Genomic DNA, 23,211 nt, shown 5'->3' on the forward strand with positions numbered 1-23,211 from the left:
AATAGCGAAATAAAAATTGGTTTTATGTCTGCTATTAATAAGAAAATCTGCACTGCTGTGATTAATAATGTTGTGAGCGTCCCACTGATGTGGTGATGAGAACCAGGATTAAGCCGAACGAGGGAGCAGTGCACCCAGTAGACAAAGGGCTCATCGTAGCATGAGAATTTAAGGTTTGGCAGCCGGTCATCAATGCCCCGCATACACACACACACCACCCACACAAAAAAGCAGTGCCTGTAAATACTGCTCAATGAGTAAACGAGACCAGGGCGATGCTTTATTGTCAGCAATCAGTATTTATACACCGTCTCCAGTGGAAAGTAGACAGCCAGAGCTTAGTCCAATGCTTCACCCGGCAACGCAAGAAAAAAACACTTTTCGATTAGTGTTGAGATACGACCGTGCATTAATGAGGAATGCCTTCAGCTTACAATTCAGGCGTTCCCCAACTGTAAATGCGTGGGTTCATCAAAATAATCCACTTAATTCTAGATTTGAAGCTTTCGTGACTGCAAGGATTCATATTCTTAGGTTTTCTTACGTGGCTTTACCGAAAAAACCTAAGAATAAAAATTATCCACTTTTACTCTCTCGAGTTTCACTGCTCAAAGCAATACAGTTTTGAACATCATGACATGGAAGCATATTGAATGAGCACTTAAAATTTACAAAAAACACATGGGAAGATATGTGACGAATATATCGATGTAAAGGTTGCCTGGTGTGGCGGTGAAAGCCGATAGTCGAGCGATTTGTAGTTGTGGTTGGTGAATCCTGCTGAGATAGTGTGAACATGACACCCATCCCAAAAGAGGCAGTGGACTGTCTGTAGGAGGCAGGAGAGCAAGAAGGTTATAAACAGATTTGTGTGGTGTTTGTCCCTGATGTTATCCCTTGGGTATGTGTGGGTTTTCTCCAAGCACTCTCCGTTTTTTGTTTCCCACATTCAAAAACACTCAGTTTAACGCGAAGGCTTTCGCGACCAATATCATCCATAATACAGTTTTTTTTGTTTAGATCGCGTAAATAAAAAGTGTCGTTAAAGCCGCCACCACACGACACAGCCAATTAGTAAGGTTTGTCACGTAAACAGAACGTGCCAATGTGTTACGAGTACAGCACACCGGTGTGTTGGACAACAAATCCACAACATTTACAATGAGTACGACGTTTCGCCAGTAATTACAACGAGCATTATCAGGCGGGCAGCCAGATTCAATAAGCAAGTGGCTTGAGTTCCCAAAGCAAGAATCTCCTCAATCTTGAGATTGTAATAATTGTACACTGTACATACACTTCCTTTCCCCCTGTCATGCACCTTTTTCCCCGTTGTGTACGGCAACTGAAGGTGACGTTGCGTACGTTAGTTGCAGCCGTGCAAATCTTTGCATACGCTACTGCTGGCAGTGCTAAACTTTTAAACAACTTTTATTGCCGCCAGCAGCAAAAGCACTGGAGGCGATTTCGATATGAAATACACAAAGTCACCAGCAAACAAATAAAAATAAACGCTACAAATCGACGCGCTGTGACGCTAAAAGCAACACGCACAATACAAGAGAAAAGTCACGTGGTGGTGGTCATCGCACACGCCACGGTGACGAGCGAGCGCTTCAGAAGGTGCTGGCAGTGCTAGAGAGCCCCAGACGTATTATAATAAAAGGTGCGAGTACCCACACTTTACCCCACCAATCGACTAGCTGTGGTGTAACCATTTACACTGATGGGTGGACAGACGTGGTGGGGGGAGAGGGGCAGGGGGATTTAAAAAGATCTGCCCCATTGTTTAACTACTGTGATAGGAGACGCAATATAAATCCAAAGTACAGGATTTTGTTTAGACAAAGCTTGTAACAGCCAACGACATAAGCTAACAAGACATTTTTTTAAAATATTAAGCTTCAATAATATTGCACGAGTAAACAAAACGTGCGAAACCAAACGTTTAAGCCAAGGCTCAAGGCATTTCAACGTTCACATGACAAAATATAGTTGGTGCCACCGAGTCCAGGAGATGCCTGTGGAGACAGAAAACCATCCACCCTGGGGAGCTCGCCAACAACGACACCGTCGTGTCCTGGGGCCAACGCGGAGCATCGACGTGCCAGCGTCCCACCATCAATTAGCCAAAGAACGCAAGATGGCGGCCAGCGTCTATGTGCCCCCCCCCCCCCAGTCCACAAACACATGAGGCATGGTCTCCTCCTCCTCCTCGACATGGGGTGGCCTTGTTTGGACGAAAACGTCGTGCCGGGACAGCCGACAAGAGCTTTTTTTGTGACGGTGGCCCATAAAACGGCAGGGATTGAGCCAAAATGCACAAAGCATTCTGGGTCACCATTCTGAAAGGGTCTATTGTCGTCAACAACGTGATTAAATCAAGAAAGTGCTAGAGGATATGAAACATAAGACGATCTGGTGAAAAATGTAAAAGTGGGTCATGGGAAGGGCTATCAAAAAACGTTTCTCAAGCAAAAAAATAATATCCAATCAAGGCACACATTATGATGGGACCCTCAACTTAATATGGTGCAATTAACAATTGTATTACTTATGAGATGGGCATCATTTTGACATTACTTAAATAAGCCATAGAATCAGAATTCCATTGTCAATATCAGTACTTCCCAGTGGTGGTGTATTTCATTAGATGGCTGCAAGAATCAGGAGAATTACGCAGAATGTTTACATAACATATATCGTTGGTTAAAACAGCAGCTCAGCTGGTAGCGTCTTGAATTGTAAAGGCTCTCACAAATGTTTGCCTATTAACGTGCATCCTAACCTGGCAATCGGGCCTCAATACGGCCTTATTTTTCATAAAACGTTTACACATACCACTGCCCAAAATAACAAAAGCAGCGCTGCTGATATATCTTGGCAGCCTGGATGCTAGAAAACACCAATGGCCATTCGTCGTTTGTTATTGAAAACTGTCACCCTGGGAAAGCCACAGACTTCCTCCCCGGCATCCAGTAATATCCATACGCTCCGACTGTGGCTCAGATGTTTCCTAGCAAAAGAATACCGCAACAAAGCCACATTATGAAACCTAAAAAAAACAAGCAACAACTTTCGAGAAATCAAACACGCCCCACCCCCTCCCCACCCCCGTTCGTATAAACGGTTAACGCTGCCAACTGGGCGGCCTTGCGAACACGTAGGTAAGCAAGCGTGCAGGCCGGTAATATAACAAAGTCCCTTCATAGATTTGCCTGAACATGGGTTTCCCCGAGCTGTGTGGACTTGTAATTACTCGAAATTACAATGCGGACATCTACAGCACGAGTTCTTCACCAATGGCAGAAGTGTAGAGACTTGTGCTTTTAATTATAATTTTACTATACACCAGACATGTATCACTTCACCCCCTTGTGAATTCATGAACTGCCATGATTTCAGGCTCAGGATTCGATTCAACAATCGATTTATGTTTTGTTTCTAATAATGTGGTGCATGCAGTGTCCCAAGCAGCATCTGCGGTCACGTGAACCCACAACATAAAACGCATGAATTATAAATAACCGATTCTCACGTGCATGATTCGATTCCACGCATCGAGAGGGTAATAAACGGTGTTACTCGATGAAACGTGGCATCGCTACCTGAGTGCTCAATGGTCAATGGGTACAGTATTAGAGAGCTTAACCAGAAAGTCAATCATTCAAGTTCGCCTCGGGCTAACTCCATCTACCATTCCTCTTGTTCCAACGCAAACCCATCATTTGGTAACTCGCTTCATGTGACGTCATCTATAAATTATATTTGTATTTTATATAGCGTCGGATCATGCAAATTGCATCTCAATCTCCCTGAGAACTCATAGACAAAACAAGGAGACAGCCGGGTCGGTGAGCCAGCACCAACAATCACCCAAGCTCTACAGTCCATCTCTCTATATTAAGATGTGTTCAGCCAATGATGAATCTAATAAACTTTTGGCAGGTGCAACATTATCTGCGCAAAATGACGTGATCCTTGCCATGAGCACAATGTCAATTATACATAAATGCCCTGCGACGCCCTGAGTGGCCGTCAGCAAAATCAATAGAAGGGTCCTAAAACTCGCCCGGTGCAGCGTCCAGTGTGGCTTTCATCGCGGCCGCACAGCTCGTGTTACCATTAGCGACTCCTGGCATCTTATTCTTCAGATGCTAGCTTGTCCAAAATCAATAAGTTCTCTGCTGTCCGGTGGCGGAGGGCAGTCGCTTGACGGCTGGGCGGTGAGCACGCGCCGTTCAAAAGGGCACCAAGGAGTGGCGCTGCCTCGTGCTGGGCCACGTTTCAAAGGGCGCCCCCCCCTCCTCAAGGCGTGGTACCGCAAACGCCTTCATTCAAGCGTCGTTTGTGCTCATTACCGGCAGCATCGCGGGGGATGCTGCCGATACACTGTTGAGTGTTTTAAAACAGCGCAAGCCGTGCGCAAGTGGCGCGTGTGTAATCCTGCCGTTCACTGTGCTGTTGTTAAAAATACAATATCATTTCGAAAGAGGCGAGTGGGGCCCAAAACACAAGTGGTATGGTGTTTCACAAGTGGTATACGGAGAAGTATATATATTTATTTGAGAGCGACTCATCCCTCTACGTCCCAGGGCACAATGTAGTTTAATGGCATCGACAGTAAACAAACGGCTAAAGAAATGTTTAATGGAATGTTTTCACCCAATAGGTTCTAGTTAGCAGCCATGAGAATAAAATATCATCAGGAAAAACACAAAGTGTACTAGGCTGTGACATCTGTGAATTTCAGCATGTTCGCCGGACAAAACAGCAGCCTCGTTAAGTTAGACCTCGACTTGGACAAATTTCACTGGAACAAAGTTCTCAGTGGATGCAAAATGGTGTCTAAGTGTGCACGTGGATGGGAAACCCGCCTTCACATAGCAGCGCGACTCTGGGCTGGGTACAGACACCACCCTTGCGCTCAAGAGCAACACTCAAGAATTACATTATGTTTGTAAAGGGATTACCTTAAATGGAATCTCATCTGTGATCTGATATTCCTGTAATTTGTGGCCACAAACCAAGCCATGAAAAAAAAAATTCCAGTGGGTTTTTTTTTTCTCTGCCGCCGATAAGTGGAGTTTGTCTGGCAAATCCATCCTCTTATCCATGTTAATCTGAGCATAAACGCCTCCGCACTCAGAAGGGGTCAGAGCAGGTGCTAAAAAGTCAACCTATTGCGGGCATGCAAGGACACACATTAGGGGAGAGGCACAGCAGATTCCTCCTCTGATCCGCAGTTAAATTAAGTAACAGGAAGTTGTCTCCAGCAAACACAAAATTCATCCTAAATCTGTAAAATGTTCACCTAAAACATGGGTCTTGTGGCAGTGTTTTGCGGCATATAGCTTATGGGTAGGATAACAATGCAAAAACACGCATGTTTATCAACGTGTAATGCGGGCGTAAGCGACCTTCCGGAGGTGACGTCACGGGGGGTGGAGTCATGTGACGTGGGGGTAAGGTTCGGGGCTTTAAGCGGGTAAACCGGAAGGGGAAGGCAGTCGGGGTGTGAGCGGAAAAGAGTGAGGCCACGCGGGCAAGTGTGGAGAGGGGGGGCGCCGACGGCCATCGGGAGCCAACCCCGAAGATAAGAGGAAGCTGCGGAGTGGTGTGCAGCTGGGGAGGAGACAGCCAGGAGGGCTGCGTGTTAGAGGCAGCGGTGTGGCTGCCAGGAGGAGCTGCGGGGGACGAGGGGCCCTGCTCGGAGGACGCCTGCCAGGTCTGCGGGACCTTCGAGCCCTGCAGCCCTTCCGACCCAGCTGCGGGCACGGTCACAGGACAAGCCCAAGACTGACTCTTTAGAGACACGGGACGGCGGTGGACTTCCAGCTGCGACAGGGGGATTACCCCCTGTCGTTCCTCGACTTTCATCGCGTTCCCGTTCTGCGAGTGGGCCGCCGACCGTCCGGGACGGGCCGGCGACCCGCACACGTTCCAAATCGCTTACGTTTCGTTGAGTGTTGTTGTCTTGTTATTTTCTTCTTACAGTTGTATTTATTGCATGCTTTTGTACGATCGTTGATGTTGATTGCGTTGTTGTTGTTCTTGCTGTTACATTATGTGCTTAGTGTCCTTTAGGGGGGGAAGCTCGGTTCGCCGCATTACGATTTGCTATTGGTCAGCCGAGGTCGGCTGGGATTTTTCTACGGGGGAGGGTGGTGTAATGCGGGCGTAAGCGACCTTCCGGAGGTGACGTCACGGGGGGTGGAGTCATGTGACGTGGGGGTAAGGTTCGGGGCTTTAAGCGGGTAAACCGGAAGGGGAAGGCAGTCGGGGTGTGAGCGGAAAAGAGTGAGGCCACGCGGGCAAGTGTGGAGAGGGGGGGCGCCGACGGCCATCGGGAGCCAACCCCGAAGATAAGAGGAAGCTGCGGAGTGGTGTGCAGCTGGGGAGGAGACAGCCAGGAGGGCTGCGTGTTAGAGGCAGCGGTGTGGCTGCCAGGAGGAGCTGCGGAGAGAGAGAGATGGGGGCTGCTTGTTAGAGGCAGCGGTGTGGCTGCCAGGAGGAGCTGCGGAGAGAGAGAGAGAGAGCAAGAAGCTGTGAGAGCTGCGGAGGGAGAAGAGCAGCAGAGAGTACAGCCAAGGGGGGCTGTGTGGGAGAAACAGCAGCGGAGCTGCTGTTGTGGATCGGGCCGACATTGGAGTCAGCACCGTGGAGAAGCTACAGAGTAAAGACAGCCGTGTGGGTGTACAGCACGAACCGAATAATAAAGGACACTGAGCCAGACATCGTGGTCCAGTCGTTTATTACAAACGTATTATTTCTCTTCTTGGTTCTTTCGGTAAAGTCACGTAGAATGGAAATTATAAAATAATAAAAATGAAACATAATAAAATAATATAATAATACAATAAAAAAAAATATTATTTCCATTCTACGTGACTTTACCGAAAGAACCAAGAAGATGAATCCCTGCAGTCACGAAAGCTTTAAATCGAAATTTAACGTATTATTTGTTCAAACGTTATTGGGTTTCGTAACTTAATAAACATCAAACTAAAAGACCCATCAAATAATATTATTTACAGATTTTCTGAAAGGAACCTCTCAAAATGAAAACATTTGAGTGACTTATGGTTAACGATCAAATTTACAGTATTGCAAGCGAGTATAAGCTCCCATTTTCTGGTCGAATTAAAACTGTTGCATTTCCAAACATGCAGTGGGAGGATTACGTGACTTGACATTCCTGTGAATCAAATGTCACATCTGCAATGAAGGTTACATTTGCCACATGCACCCAGCAATCTACACGTATTTTTTACATAAACAGTCAATGTCACCCCCTGAGGCTACACTGTAAATTAGCCGCCTGCTTAACAACTCGAATCAGGCTCACATGAGATGTGCTTTACCAATTAAGCGTTCAGCTCTTTAAAGGAAATGCCGATATCTGCAGTAGAGTGGTGAAGCTGAGCGCACCTAAAAGCCAATCTTCAACATGTAAGAACGCATCCGATAGAACAGCAGCAAACACACACCTCTGGTTGCTAAACTGTCAGCCTTTCTGTTGCAGCGAACACCTGTGTCGATCATTCAGCTTGACCGACATCTAAATCACGTGTCAGTTCGTGAAAACCAACTTTAAACTTAGCACACGCACACACACGCGCATGACATTCCAGAAGAATGATTATTAAACATTAACCTTGCCAAGCGGCATTTCATCAGCTATGATCAATCCGATTATGCCCTCTGTATGCCTCGCCGTCCTGTACAGTAACAATCCACCGAACACCGGTACAAGAGGTGATTTCAATCGCTCCGTCTCTGCAGCAGCCACACTCTCACGCACACTGCCCCCCTCCCTTGTGTGTCATTTTGGCCAAACACAAATTACAGCACCGCGCTCCCATGCCGAGTCAGAGTTACCGCCGCGTGAATGTCCAAATAACGCCACAATTACAGCGATATCGCGTCGTCGTGAAGAGTGTTTTGAAACGCTCCTCGTGTCAACTAGGTGGATGTAAGTGGGGGGGGGTCCCCATGAGCGTCTGGGCTAATGGGCTGCTGTGTTTACGGGCGATTATCCAACTTCACGTAATCCGAGCAGCCCCTCCCAATCGCAGTGGTCATTACAGATTCCACGGCATTTCTATAAATAATTGGGGTGACAGCTCCCATCAGCAGGGGGGGGTGGGGGGGGCAGCCACGTTTGGAACACTGCCACGGCCCGTGCAGGAGCAGCAGACGCGCAAGCCGCCGCTGTGCAGAATTGCAGCGGCCGCATTGTAAATTGAGAACTGTCTCCCTTTAAATCGCGTGACATTCGCGATTTTATATTCATTATTATGGCTTGGTGTTGGCAATTCAAATTTGTTTTCGTTTGAACACTTTCATTCAACAACAGGTGTGGAACCACTCTAATAAAATATCTCAAAATCTATTGACCTGTTAATCTCTCCCAATTACAGATACATTTGCAAAATTGGTATATTGCAGTTGTTACACTGTCACATATCTCCCTATTATTGTAAATGACATTACACATGTATTTTTGGCATCGATTTGCTCCAGTAATTGTAACTCTAATGGCCGTAACATTAGTCGTTTAAATTACAGAATGCTTCTTCATGAAAAACAGAATAGAGTATCTCCACCCGTTCACATCATACCGGGTGTTATTTTCTCATTAACATTTATTTTATGGAAATCATTCTGGCCAGAGTGCCTGGCTCCATTCAGCTATGACCCAGGGAAGGAACCTCTTCCTGGGTTGACCGGGCAAGTCAGGTCAAACTACCTCTTCTCTTTTCGGCAACGCCGAGAATAGCCGTCACTAATTTAGCCGTGTCACCTTCTGCCAACATCTGTCACCACTGGACCTTTGATATTTCACGGTTACAAGCTGGGAAATAGGGCAGAAGTGCTGAAGGGAAGAATTCCCATTAACACCTCTGATCTTCCAAGTAACGCTTTAAGCTGCTGACTACACGCGTCCCTGTTGGCTGCGCCGATGAATCTCTCAGCATTTCCAATCCGCTTAATTAGATATAGGGGGAGGAGGTTTAAAACACTGAGGATATAAATAAATATACTTTGAAGCGAGCCATGTGTGCGAGTTCCGCTCGGCTCTTTGGTGCCGTCCACTGCTCACTATTTTTATAAATGCCAGGTGCTGCAAATAGATAGATGATGTCGTCTACTTTAAAGTACGTTGTATGTCATAAATTAAAGCTACATTAACCAAAATTGGCTGGGACATTAGAGAAACAAAAACACGTAAAAAACTGCACAAATCAAGTGAACTCGTCCCTTCTCTTGCCAATAATTTTCATTGGTGAGAAATTGTCCAGGAGAATGAATATTCTGAGAATGTTTAAAATGGGTAAAAAACATCGAGTAAATTTCGATTTAAAGCTTTCGTGACTGCAGGGATTCATCTTCTTGGTTCTTTCGGTAAAGTCACGTAGAATGGAAATAATAAAAGAATAAAAATAAAACATAATAAAATAATTCTCACGACGTTTCGGCCACAACGCAAGCAGCCGTCCTCAGGTGAAGACCAGGTCTGCCGGGGAGACAGCGTCAGACGAGACGCTGTCTCCCCGACAGACCTGTTCTTCACCTGAGGACGGAGGACGGCTGCTTGCGTTGTGGCCGAAACGTCGTGAGAATTATTTTATTATGTTTTATTTTTATTCTTTTATTATTTCCATTCTACGTGACTTTACCGAAAGAACCAAGAAGAATCATTGAGTAGTGCTACTTTTATTATCTTCATTAACTTCATGTCTAATGGGAGATATGAGCCAATTTGTACGGTTATAAAAGAACATCTGCATCTCAGACTCTAGCCTACATGTAATCATTTAATTTAGTTATTTCAATTTTTTTTATTTCACCTACGTGACTTTACTGAAAGAACCAGAGTATACATGTAATGGTTAAAACAAACTTAGGTTGACACATCAAGAAATTGTTATATAATATTGAAAATACCCATACACACAGCTAGTCATGCGGGTGTATAAATAATAACACACCAGTAAATCTTCCCCTTATTAAGCACAACTTGGAAGTATTATTCACAGGATCCTGTACACGATTGTAGGACAATTTGAGATTATTGTCACATCAACTAATCGCAGTTAGTTGTCATAGGAGGTTTTTTTACTTTTGCAATTTGCAAAGCAATGCTTCTACATCACTGCATGAGGCATTGCTTCACACGTATCTGTGGTCACATGATACAAGAGGATTGAAGCCAAAATTATGCTTTCATGTCTCAGAGCGCTGTACGTCATATGCAAGCAAACCTTCATATCACCTCGGGCTGCATGCCAACACAGTTATGCTGCTAATTTACACAGCATGTAGAAAATATATAATCGGTTTCACATTTTTTAACTAGTCATCCTCTGGATAACAAAATGAATAAAATCAACAAGAAAATGTAACAATGCAGGTTCTAACCTGGGTTTCAGCCACCCCTGCTGAAACCGTGTTCTCAGCTCAAGCAAGTTATTGGTCATAGTTTGGTCACCGTATCAAAAGAGACAATAAAACTAAACCGACATGTAATAACTTCGGCTTGACTTGCGAGGCATCATCTGTACATTTTTTATGTTGACTGTCGCATCGTATTCCACGATGACTGCTCGGAGAAGTCGTGTTTGTTGCACTTTGCGACCTTTGGTGGCTGAAGAGTCCAATCAGGACCGCAGGGTACTGGGAAAGGCGCTGTGGCCCTAGTGTCGATATGAAGTCACTAAAAGGATCTCAGAAGTAGTTATACAATATCACTTTCCATGGACTATCTCGAACACAACGTGATGTTCAGCTCCAAACAGATACTGTCTTGTGCCAATAGCACAAATGTAATAACATGGGTGGAGAAACAAAATGGCAAAAGGCTAATGTTTTTTATTAAATGAGAAGTGAAATTTGGAATAAAAAAAAAGCTCACATTCATTGACATGTACTGTAGCCTACACCCGGTGGGTTTAACCTACATGAACCAAAGTGTGGCTTGAATAATAACTTGCCGTCCTTCAAAAAAAAGAGTCTTAAGTTACAGATCGGCTGCCATGCACCGGTGTTGCAGGCACATTCTCCAAGGAAACACTAACAAGCTGGACACAATAGGGTGAGGTTGTCACACGTGGGGCAGTTTTCTCCCCACGTTTTCTCTCAGGGCCTCAGGTTTATCCCCTAGATCAGGGGTCGGCAACCTACGGCTCCGGAGCCGCATGCGGCTCTTTACGGGCTGCTTCTTGACAATATGTATGTATGTACAGTATGTACTCAGATGCATTGCGGCTCTTGAAATACTGAATTTTGTACCGAATTGGAAAGAAATGGCTCTTCTTGTTATTTTGGTTGCCGACCCCTGCCCTAGATCAACTCCGCATTGATAGAGTGGGCAGTGGGGCTAACGTTTGCCGTGCGTTTTGTAGACTTCTCGCCTTTGATTAATGTATCCACTTTGCAAGTAATACAATCACTCTAAACTGTAATTTACAATGTCGAGAACTGCCACAGTGGGCGTATAAAATCGATGTAGCCACCAAAAAATGTAGGCACCAAGCTCTACACAGAAATGTACACACTGTTACCAGACGCACAAAATAAATGTTCAAAAAAATACACGGAAGGTGAAAGCCACGCGGAGCGCGGTGCAAATGTCAAATCAATCACCCAATGTGGGCATAATCTGCGTGGGCCCCCCCCCCTCTGCGTACCTTCACATTGCTGCACTGCTTGCCCTTCTTGTAGTCCTTGTGCGCGGCCCGCTTGTCGATCTTGCTCCACAGGCCCTTGGCCTTCCAGTAATTGAGCTTTGACTTGAGCTTGGGGTAGAAGGTCCTGAAGTCACTGGGCTTGAGGTCCACGAGCTCGCACAGGTCCTGGTAGGCACGCAGCGTGCCCTTGCAGGTGCCCGCCTGCACGAAGCGGTCAAAGAGCGCGCACGCTCCGCTGTTCTTCTCGCCGGCGACGTCCCCCATTGTGTGGCCGGGACGCGTGAGCGCTGCCTCCCCGCACCCCCGCTTCCCAGCTGCGGCGTCGCTATGCTGACGGGAGCGGTGGAACCATCACCTCGTCCAGGGCTGGCTGCTTGGGTCCCCGAGCATCGGTCCTGCAAAAGGAGCGAGCGTCCGGTTAGGTCCCGCCGCAAGGACGTGGCTGCCAGTGGAGAGGCGGGGTGCGTGCGTGTCCCTGAAGATGAACGTGGGGAGTGGTAGCCTTGCGGTTAACGCACCTCCGATCAGCATGGTTGGCTACGTACAGTGTGAAACAAGTTCAACATACATACATAATGCACGATGCTACGAACCCGCCGACCCAAGTACGATTCCCGCTCATGGCCAACGCTGAATTGCGAATATCTGAATAGATCCTGGGCTTGCCCTAGATGAACTCAACCTTAAATGAGTACCTGGTGCAGTGTGTAAATATCAGCACTGAGGAAACAAAAAAGGGCCGATCGCCATGCTGCGCACATCACCGCCTCATACGCCGTGCAGCCTTCATTAGGTGTTCGCAAACACCACTTGCCCAAACAGCCTCTGTCGGCTCACGGGGGATCTTTCTCAGTTGTTTTAGTCCATCCCTGAGGACGGGTCCAGACTTAATAACCAATAATGCTTAAGGGACACATGGGGAAGCTATAGTCACCAGAGCAGCGGGAGGGAAACGCATGTCTACGCATTCAGCATGCCCAACATGGATGCACACAGGATCATGCGCAGAAGCCCACAAAACGGATACGAATGCAAAATAAGAAAAAAAAATGTTTACAATTGTAGACAAGGCTGAGTAAATGTGTGAATGACAATGATACGAATGTTTGTTTTTTTCTCCCCAACACAGAACTTGAATAAAACTATGATGTTCAGAAACATCTTTGATGCCACGATTAAACGCATAAATAAATATAGTTGGAAGAGATAGAAAGCTCTGAACCGACTGTAAAGTCAAAGCGCCTGAAATCAACGTATACGCAGCCTGGCAAAGAGTATCGTTTGCGCCTAAACTTCCACATCACACCTCGGCGAGAGCCCTCAAAGAGCCAGCACCCTCGCGTCAATCACCACCGCACGCGTGTCTGATAATTATAACTCTGAGCTGTTTTTATTTAATTCGGCCTCCGTTGCCCAGCCCCCCCCCCCCAGCCTTGGAGTTCGGTGGCAACCAAAAATATCACGTGAACATTTACGAGCACGCTACCGCACTCCGCCAACGACGGGCGAGAGATTGTTTAATTTCCAGCGTGTGCCTGTACCTGGGTAAATCGGCTCAAGCAGAGGTCGCAACCGGGTACCCGATACCCGTACCCTACCCGATACCCGGCTACCCGTACCCTGCCGGGTACGGGTACGGGTAGCCGTTTGCGACCCTGGTGCGGCCGGGTACGGGTAAGGAATCAAAACCCGTTTGTGACCTCTGGGCTCAAGGCAAGTTCACGCGGTAAACCTAGCAATGCGTTGCTGCCATTTCGACGTCCCGTCTGCAAAGACACCTTGAGAACCACCGCACATGTCGACACGTGTCCGAGCTTACCTCATTTACATTTGGCGCTCACGCACGTACCGACCTGCTTTACTCAGCGTAGTTTTGTCTAGACAGAATGTTTTCCGCGTCATAATATGCACGCACGCGGTACTCAGAATTAAAATGCTTACTTTACGATCAGTTTAACAAATCAAGTGAATCCAATAAATATCCAAACAAAACTCTCATTTTAACAATCTTAAAGCACTCGGTTATAAAATTGCATCCTTTAAAATCGCTTAAACAAAGGAGCTGAAGTCTACTTCCGACCCACACTCGCAACCCGTGCCACACAGCCTGCAATTTCGCAGGCAGCCGATAATTAGAAGACCACCTCAATAAATAACCAACAGAGCTTTTGTGTAATTTAATTTAGAATAGAATACATCTCACGATGACAAATTCAAAACTCATGGGCTCTTGTAGTTTTCTTAGTTAGCTGTTATAAAAAAAATTAAAACACTTCTGAAATATTTTCAAAGTTCAACACCTGTGTACTGGCCTTTTTTTCTAGTATATTAAAAGTTGTCGCAATGCACAGAGCAATACCTGTAATGCACAGAGCAATACCTGTAATGCACAGAGCAATACTTGGATAACAACGGAAGAGATCTCCCCGTGAATACTCCCAGCTGTTGTTGGCAAAGTGTCCGACAGCTGGAGAACCAAGCAGATCGATGTGCAGAGCAGAACGGAATAAATGCAAATGGCCAAACGACTGGACTCGTGCCAGTTATATCGGCCAATTAGCATTTAGGCAATCAAAACCCCCAATATTGAGACACTTCAGTACTGCCCAAGTTTGGCAAACTCTACAGAACCAAGTCATATTGTAAACGTAAAAGACGCAAACACATTAACATGCGCCACATAGTGATTGCTCAGTTTTTGCCCAAGTTTGGTAGTTTAAGGTGTTGTACTTCTGATAACGTCTACGGATTATCATTTGAAGCCATAAAGCCACTGCTTTTGGTCATGCCCAAGTTTGGTAGCCTTACAGGAAATTGTTACCGCATTGCGATAACGTGTAAACTTATTAACCAAAGCCACTGTGGCATAGGTGATGATTACACAGGGCACTGTATTGCAGTTTCCGAAAGGGTCCCAAACTGGCCATAACTTTTGAGTCAAGTCCTGCAGCACCCCCACCTGAAATGGAATGCACCATATTAAATACCCAGACTAGGAAGGGCAACATTAAGGCCACATGTATAATGTTGAACTTGGGACCGATCCGTTTTTAGCAAAGGTGAAAAGTTGAGTCCATATTTATAAGAAGTCTGGTCACAATTCCAACACAGATGTTTATTTTGGTGGTTGAGGCACTAAACAAATAACACATTCAAACTTGGAACAATAACTTCAAAGGCATTGCTTAACAGGAAATCACAATTGGTCCATATGTTATAAAAATTCATATTTTGTAAAGGTCTCATGACTCGTGGATTAAGTTAGTAACTCAGACTCCGAGCAATGCATGCCAACTTCCAAAAACAACCCTGCAGCCATGCCAGTCAATAACATACCACTTGCAAAGCACACTGGCAAAAACATTAATATTTCTGCATTCTTTGAAGCAAGCACGGATTCTGAGAAAAACCTTTCTGGCCAGACAGGACAGGCAGCCATGGCACGCCCAAGCCACGATCTCCCCATTTTAAAACAAGGTCTGCGGGACAGCAAGAGGTTGTTGCACTCCAACGCGCTTGACGATCCATCCCCCCAACCGACACAAATGTGTTTGATAATTGGTTTTTTTACCCTTCTATCTGGCAACAAAACTGACACCTTTTTTACAAGGAGTCACGCTTGCATAGACCACAATACCTGCAGTCATAATGCAAACAAAAAGCATAACTCTGATAATGTGCACTGTCCTTGAAGTTGATTGGTCCACACCCGTCATCTGGTCCAACCCATGTGAGACTAGGCTCCAAGGAAAGCTGTCTCGGGTGTGGACCAATCAACTTCAAGGACAGTGCACATTATTAGAGTTATGATTTTGTTTGCATTATGACTGCAGGTATTGTGGTCTATGCAAGCATGACTCCTTGTAAAAAAGGTGTCAGTTTTGTTGCCAGATAGAAGGGTAAAAAAACAATGATCATATTTTTTAATGGCAAATGAGGTTCCAATGGTACAAATGTGCTTTTTATATTTTTTGGGGCGGCAAAAGCCACCTGTGCATCATTAGCCTCCGATTCGATTATGACTTTCATCCCACCGCTTGGGTCAAAGGAAGCCTGCAGAAATATAGCAGTCCGGCATGAAATATTTTACAGGGATATACATGTTTACTTGGTTGTATCTCAGCAGGCTGGGGCAGTGGGAATCCAAGGATTTTCAGACATCTCAGGGATGTCTGGTCCACAGCTCGCCCACCAAAACAAATTATTCTTAAAAGAGATTAAGGTAAAAATAAGGGTAGAACGTAACTCTTTGTGCAGGGTGCTCTCTCTGGAAGCCAAAACTATTTTATGCAGACACCAAAATAACGCAGGCATTGTCCTTGGCTGCCCCATGAAATGAGTTTTAATGCTTCGTCAAAAGACCACGTTCACCAAATTGTTTGACAGAAATAAAAAAAAATATCTTACATTCGATGGCACACCTTTCCATGTGTTTTAATCCGATGCAAAATATAAATGTTTAAACAAGTGCCATTAGGTTTCATTAATAAACAGTTAACAGTGACACTCATCCAGTCAAATGATTTTTTCTAACGTAAAACGACTATATTAACCTTAATTGCACTATTTTCCTCACATCAGAGTAAGGATGTTTTTAAAATGCTCAAATATATATGTGGTTATAATCGCTTCTGTAAGCACATGGTCACCTCTGGGGCACACTGTGGGTGCTTTTGGTTCTGGGAAAGGACAACTGCTCATTAATTGAATGTATTATTTAGTGTGTTCCATGGAAACTGCTCTCGAAATGCTTCACGCAAATGCCATCTTTATTAATTGAAAACAGCTCCCAGTCACATCGGTTTGCCCATTAAATACCTGAGCAGCAATACAAGCTACTGTACACAGGCCACTGCCATGGAAATGTAAACCTTATTACGTCACAAAGACAACACATAGCAACCAAAATAGACATGATTACATTCGGATTTATTTATTTTGATAATGCAATGCACACATTAATTAAATAAATGTTGCTAAATAGTTATAAATATATAAGTTTCATCCAAATTTAAATATGAAGGTGTGGTTAATTTTAGTAATTACAAAAAGACGAATTAACTGCAAATCCGGAGAAAACATTTTGAATCTGACTTTACAAACGCATACAAACATTCATAACCACCTTGAGATCAAAATTCTGTTTGAATTTTCATGTTCGAGCCCTCATGTTTTGGGTGTCTTCAAAGCAAATATGGAATTATCATGAGTGACAGGAAGGATTTCAGTTTCACCGCCAGGCCACGCTCGCTCCTGGGCAGCCAGAGATCTCCTTATAAGGAGCCTCTCCTCCACCCATCACAACAGCACCCGGTGAAAAGGGCATCAAATAGCAAATAACTCTGAAAAAGGTCACAGCTAGAAGCTAGGTAGTCTAAAGGTAAAAAAATGTTCTCATTCATCATCAGTCAATTCAATGAGAAAGCAGAGTTAGGAAATGCAGCAATAGTGGAACTGGTACATTTTTTCTGCTTAGAAGCTTCCAACTATGTGACAAGAGATTTAATTTCGGTGGTTGCGTTTTGTTTTTTATTGTGCGTGACACACGCATGGCTGCGTCAGCAAACAGCCAGGGACTTTAAATAAACGTAAAAAAACAACGACACTGCCATGAAAGAAAGCCGTAAACTAAATCTCAGCAGAATTACATTGTTGTTTGGCACATGAATAAAATTTCACCAACACGCGCATCAGCGCATAATCATATCACCCAAAATACACACGATCTCGTCATTATCTCAAAGTGCTAATCATGGGAAGCGTAGAAAGTGCTTGGATGAACAACTAGCAAGCACACAACTGATATATAGGCCACTACAGGGCTCTGTCATCAGCGGGGGGCAGTGCGACAAAATCCATTGTTGTACGGTACTGCACCGTGCTCCAACGTCCATGCTCCAAGTCTTCACCGACCTGAACTAATCCAGCGTAATCCACACGGTGTGGGGAAAGACACTCATCCAGCAGTGGATTGACAAAAATGGCTGTACACACACACGCACGTGCGTGCGCGTGGCTGCACCGAGGGCAAAGGCAGCTCCTCTCCAGCGGTGAACAATGAGATTCACCCCGCAAACAGAAGGTGAGAGGAGAAAAGAAAACACCAGCGTGCACGTGTGCCGAGTCCCGTCACGTGACCTCGGGGATTGTGCAGGACAATGCCAGCAGATTTGCGGAGTGTGTGCGCGAGAGGCATTCAAGGCTGCACACTCACGGTGGCCACTGTGCATGGGCAATTTGTGCCGCGTGACAGAAGGCCACGGTTAGCTGTCAACATCAAATCGGGGGGCGGGGGGGGGGACAACCCAAGTGCAGGTAACAAAATAAGTGAAGCCTCCTTCCCACTGTCTCTCCAAATTAAATATATATGCTTTACTTTACACAGCCACATGGCATTTTCGGAGTGCATCTTATCAGCAAAGTTGGCACAAGCAAACGCCTGGAGTGGTTTTGACATTCAGTCAGGATTGCTTCATCGATTGAAACAATGCTGGTTAACAACTGCAGGTACAATTCACTTCACCAGTGCTTCTCAGATAGTCTAATTCGGTGGAACGATGTCAAAAACAAGAAAAATTCGCTGCACCATGCACTTACAAAATATTTCAAACTTAAAACTACTCCAAACTGGAGTGTCCACAAGACTTCCACAGACCTACTCCCTTGTAGACCACCATTGGTTGCACAGACCACAGGTCTGGGGACCATTGCATGACACAATGCAAAGTCTTTCCTGCCTCAAACCTTCTCTGCCTCCCCATGCCTGTATGTGCGAGTGTAACACTCGCTTACAAACACGAACAAAGCTGAAACATCTGCAAACAGCATCATCCTCTGAGATTTCCTAATTCGAGGAAAGCAAACGTAACTCATATTGATAACACACACGCAAGTAAGCATACACACGTCACTTAGTATTTATTTTATAGCGTAATGAACATTAGCGATGGGCCTGGGAGGGTAACAACGTCAACATCCCAAGGGTCACATGAACCCCTGGCCAGCCGTCTCTCTGTGATAATAAAACCGGGCAGTGCTTAAAACTCCCCCACCGACCGTAGGCGCACACTTCAGAGGGACGGAAACTCAAACTGTGGGCTACCAGAGCAAGGGACGCATAGAGCCTTCTTCAAGCATCTGGTGTTAGAACATGCATCAACCTCTAGATGAACACCATAAAACAACCACTATTGGCATAGATACCACACTATGTCAGCAGCGGTTAGTCTTTAATTGTTGGAAAAGAGGTCATTTATTTTTTTACATACATCAATTACTTCTCTATTTTTTTGTATCATCTTCTGATTTTTTTGTCCAACCACTCTTTCCTTCTGAATCTTATAGACTTGCTCTCGCTCATTTTTACTCCCGTTCTTCGTGTCGTCTCTCAAAGTATTTTTGGTGGATTGCAATGCCACTAAATTTTTACGTGAAAATCTCCATCCATTTAACAGTCACTCAGTCATTCGTCCTACTTTTTAAATTCTAGGATTTGTGAAAATGTCTAGCAAGAAGTCAAACAAAAGAGACCGCCGATTGAGTCTACTCGCGCTATAAAACAAATCCGAGGTCTCATGCCAGCTACTTTGGCCTTGCCTTTTCCATTCCACTTCATATTCGCAGCATTCAGTCTACAATAGCCCGTGTGAGAGGTCGGAAGGAATAATCTGATGGTGCTCTGGCTCAGGGAGAACATGTAAATATTCCAGAGCTATAACTAAACACTAAAAAGCACTCAAAACCTGCATACTGTACTCCAGGTTTGTTTTCTTATAGAGTCCATAAAATTACTCACATTTACAAATGGTGGACAAAGGTACCATAGTTATATCAGCAAAACATGTGCATTACAAACTTGCCAGCTCAAATGACGTGGCTTAACAGCTCTCGAAAATATATATATGCGTGATGGGAGTTTTTTTCCTTCTGCTTTTTGGAGACATTCAAGATCCCATGGGGTCTTCCAAGGCGCAGGACATTGTGCAGCTATATCTTAGTGAAATGTGGAGTGCCAAACCATAAATAAGGATTGCCTCCCTTAAGAAACATTCCTGAAAATTAGATGAATGGATCGAAAGATAAAATGAGCAAATGCTGTAACTATATTTGTATTCATAATTACAAGTCCCCCCACCCTCACCCTATAAATAAACGACGTTAGAACTTAAACAAGTGCATCAAACCTCATTGCAATCCCTGCATTCATACACACACCATACAATACTGAGTGAACAGATCCCTAAAATAAATTAGTGCTTTACAAATCGAGCATACCATTCTTTTTCAGGAAGCACATCCTGTCCGCTGACCGACCAACATAAAATATCCTATGACCAATGTGCAATAGCAATCGCCACCATAGCCAAAAGGCTATTGGGTGGAAACTCACTGGGTAAAAAGGTGCCTAGGCATATTCACGAACAATGCTGCGAACATTACAACACAGTAGAATTAGTCCTATCCATTGCCCTATGAACTACTACTCCGAATATCTGTGGGAGATGTGGAGAGTGCTGAAACTCCTATAATCTCCACAAACTGTAAACATCGGGTTTTAGACAATTTGATGCGTGTATTCAGGGGGTCGTCAATCGATTGACGGCGGCATAACCCTATGCCTATGTTACAGTACTATGTAATAACACGTACGGTGTATGTAAAGTGTACAATTTACTGTGCATGCTTTCACTTTCAATAGATCTCGGGTTTTAAATTTTCAAGGGTGCACAGAGGCTGGGGAAAGTTCTTAATCCAGCTTTTTTTGCCTGTTCACTCCTCATAGGAATGCGACCACAACAAGTCGGGTGGGATAAAGTGTGGGTTTCCCCTGCCACGTATACTCTGTCTGACCAGTGACAAATTGATAACCAGACAGCGTTAAAGAGGAGAGGGTTCTCTGTGCGTAGTGGCGTGAGAGCCAGTCGCCTCAAGCTGATTTACTTTAAAAAATCCAGATTAAGGTCACTCTGACCCAAAGCAAGCCATAGTGAGCCCTTCCCATGCCTCTGGCTCCACTATCGCCATCCGCCTTGTAAACCATGTGGACTCAAATAAGCGGTGTTCGTAAGAGTGTTGCCCTGGTCCTGCATTGGTTATGGCCAGCAAAGGGCCTTAAAGGCTATGCCACACATTGTGGTGCCAGTCAAAAGTGCAGGTGGCAAAACTATTTATCAGCAGACAATTGCAGAAAACTGCAATCGCTGATGAATTCACATGGGTGCCAGCTCGTTGTGTGTAGACCCCGGCAGGCATGACAAAACATGCCATCACAAAGGCTTGCCCTGGCAGCCATGACCTGAAATGGTCCAAACAAAATTCCAGACAGGCTCACAATGTGAACACAGGAACGTGTTCTTTGAGTCTTAATGTTACAAGCCCTTAAATCAACCTGTGGGACTGTGTAACAGGAATCTCAGAAGTACAACGGCGGCGCTGCAGCCTGGTGGGTATTACAGTTGACTTCATTCTTGGCATTTGTGTGGCCGAGATTAAATATTTCTAAATCGGAATGTGGAATGTGGATGCATGCTTGGGTTTTTTTTTATGGAAGCCAGGAGGGGTTGAGCTCGGTTGAGGGGAATGAAAATGGTTAGCAGAGCTGTTCAGGCAAAAAGGAGAATTTCTTAGGCAAAATCTGTCACATCTCAAACAAATGGATTTATGTAATCCCTAATGAAAAAGGGTATTTCTTTACAAAGAAGTGCAACAAGTTAGGTTCTGTATGACGAATCTCAAGTCTACGGCCAATAAAATCTCACTTCCATCAAAACTATGCGAAAGAAGTTCAACATACATCCATATAAAATGTATAGGTCTGCTGTTTTTGCATTGGTAATGATGTATTACTATTATGACCTCATAGTTTTGCGAGGACAAGTGAGGGGAGGAGGAAGAGGCTGGAAGCAGTGGCTAGGTAGAGGGAGCAATGGGGGGGCGACAGAGACATGTGTTTTACATCTAAAGTTTGCCCTTCGGTTCAAACACGGAACACTCCAAGCCTCGTCTACCGTCCCACATGTCCCACCTGCAATGTATATCACAGGGTATGTATTTTAAGCTCATTTTGGGGAGGGTTGCAGTTTGAATAAGTGCAGCAGGAAATTCTAAGGATGGTGAATCATCATAGCTCCACACATGAGTGCCAGTTTTTTTTTAGCACACATTTACAATGCACAGGAGACTGGTCAGATTGCCGGCTCTTACCAGGCACTCATCAGTTTAGGGGTTTGATCCAATGGCCTAAACTCAAGACATGTACGTCACGAAGTGTTCAAAATATATATACTGTACAGACATCCATGTATTCAGTATGTAATGGACAGCGACTATTGTTCCACAATTTGCCTCGTATTTGGAGATAACAGCTAGAAGAAGAAGAAAATTGCCGATGCATTTCTGTTAATAACAATGAATAATACTCACTCAATGGAGGACAAAAATGCCCCCCTCCCCTCCATCTCACAATGTGTGGAGGTTGCGTTGTTCAAAATGTTCCGAACACAATTCAAACCAGAGCTACTGCAGATTTTCACGGTTGTGCTGTATCGATCTCAAGTGTGGTTTGGACTGAAATGTCAGACGTGATGCTGAACACAGCAAGCGGCACAATGTGAAAACACACCAGAGGAGAGAGCTGCTACCATGAACTACTCAAGAAGGCCAAAATGCTCCAACTCTTGTACTCGAAAGACAAAAAACGCAGTCCACAAACCACCGCATGTATAGCATTACGTGTGCACTTTCCTTCCCTCCAACCTTTAGGGATGTACTTCTCTCTAGCAACTCTAAATGTGGGGAAAAAAAATCAGCCTAACAACCAGAGGCTTAAGGTACTCGTACCTACGCCAGAGAACTCACAGAGGTGCCAACACGGCACTCCTTCGACCTGTAAAGCAGGGGGAGGGGGACCAAAGAACGCAATTGCAAACCTGCCCTGGAATGTGGGTTGTGCAGGGAGGTGACCCTTGAAAACGTGCCCGTGAAAATAACAGGCGCTAAGCAGCAGGGTGTGTGTGTGTGCCTTGTTTGTCATTTAAAAGCAATCAAAATTAAGCAGCGTCTGGGCACCAGAGGCAAGTCACTCGCTTAAAATGCCAATTTATACAAGCAGCTGTTCCAAGCTTAATTAATTCACACTTGATCGCGATAAATACCATGGCGAATCTCAATGCATCTACACAAACAATTATTTTGTTAGTCTACTGCTGGATGAGCACCACCCCAAACCGTGCATGTTCTTTGGTGGTGTTTGACCATACTTCTCCACGCTGGTCATTGCGGGTTGGAGAAGGCATGGAACATAGGCATGGGAGAATGTTATGTATGTATGAATGTTGAACTTATTTTGCACCGTACGTAACCAACCACGCGAATCGGAGCTGGATTTTGTTGCACTGCCCTCCGTTACACACAACACGGTCCTGCAAGCCTATAACAACCTGTCTGTGCGTGCATGGTGGCCATTCATCCAATGCATATACAGTAGCTTAATTTCAAAGTAAACCTTCGATGCTACAAT

At 44.9% G+C, this 23,211-nt stretch overlaps 1 protein-coding gene across 11 annotated transcripts in view; it reads right to left on the minus strand.

The window, feature by feature from the left end:
- The window catches only part of MICAL3 (microtubule associated monooxygenase, calponin and LIM domain containing 3), a 130,938-nt gene that overhangs the window by 102,404 nt on the left and 5,323 nt on the right, over positions 1–23,211 (minus strand). For all 11 annotated transcript variants that reach the window (XM_078596817.1, XM_078596826.1, XM_078596825.1 and 8 more), the window contains exon 2: positions 11,694–12,088. In XM_078596817.1, coding sequence (XP_078452943.1) covers positions 11,694–11,957 — 264 coding nt within the window. In that variant the 5' untranslated portion in view covers positions 11,958–12,088. The remainder of the gene's footprint in view (positions 1–11,693; positions 12,089–23,211) is intronic.

This window comes from Lampetra planeri, chromosome 8 (genome assembly GCF_965212315.1).
Source record: "Lampetra planeri chromosome 8, kcLamPlan1.2.h2, whole genome shotgun sequence".
NCBI lineage: Eukaryota > Metazoa > Chordata > Hyperoartia > Petromyzontiformes > Petromyzontidae > Lampetra > Lampetra planeri.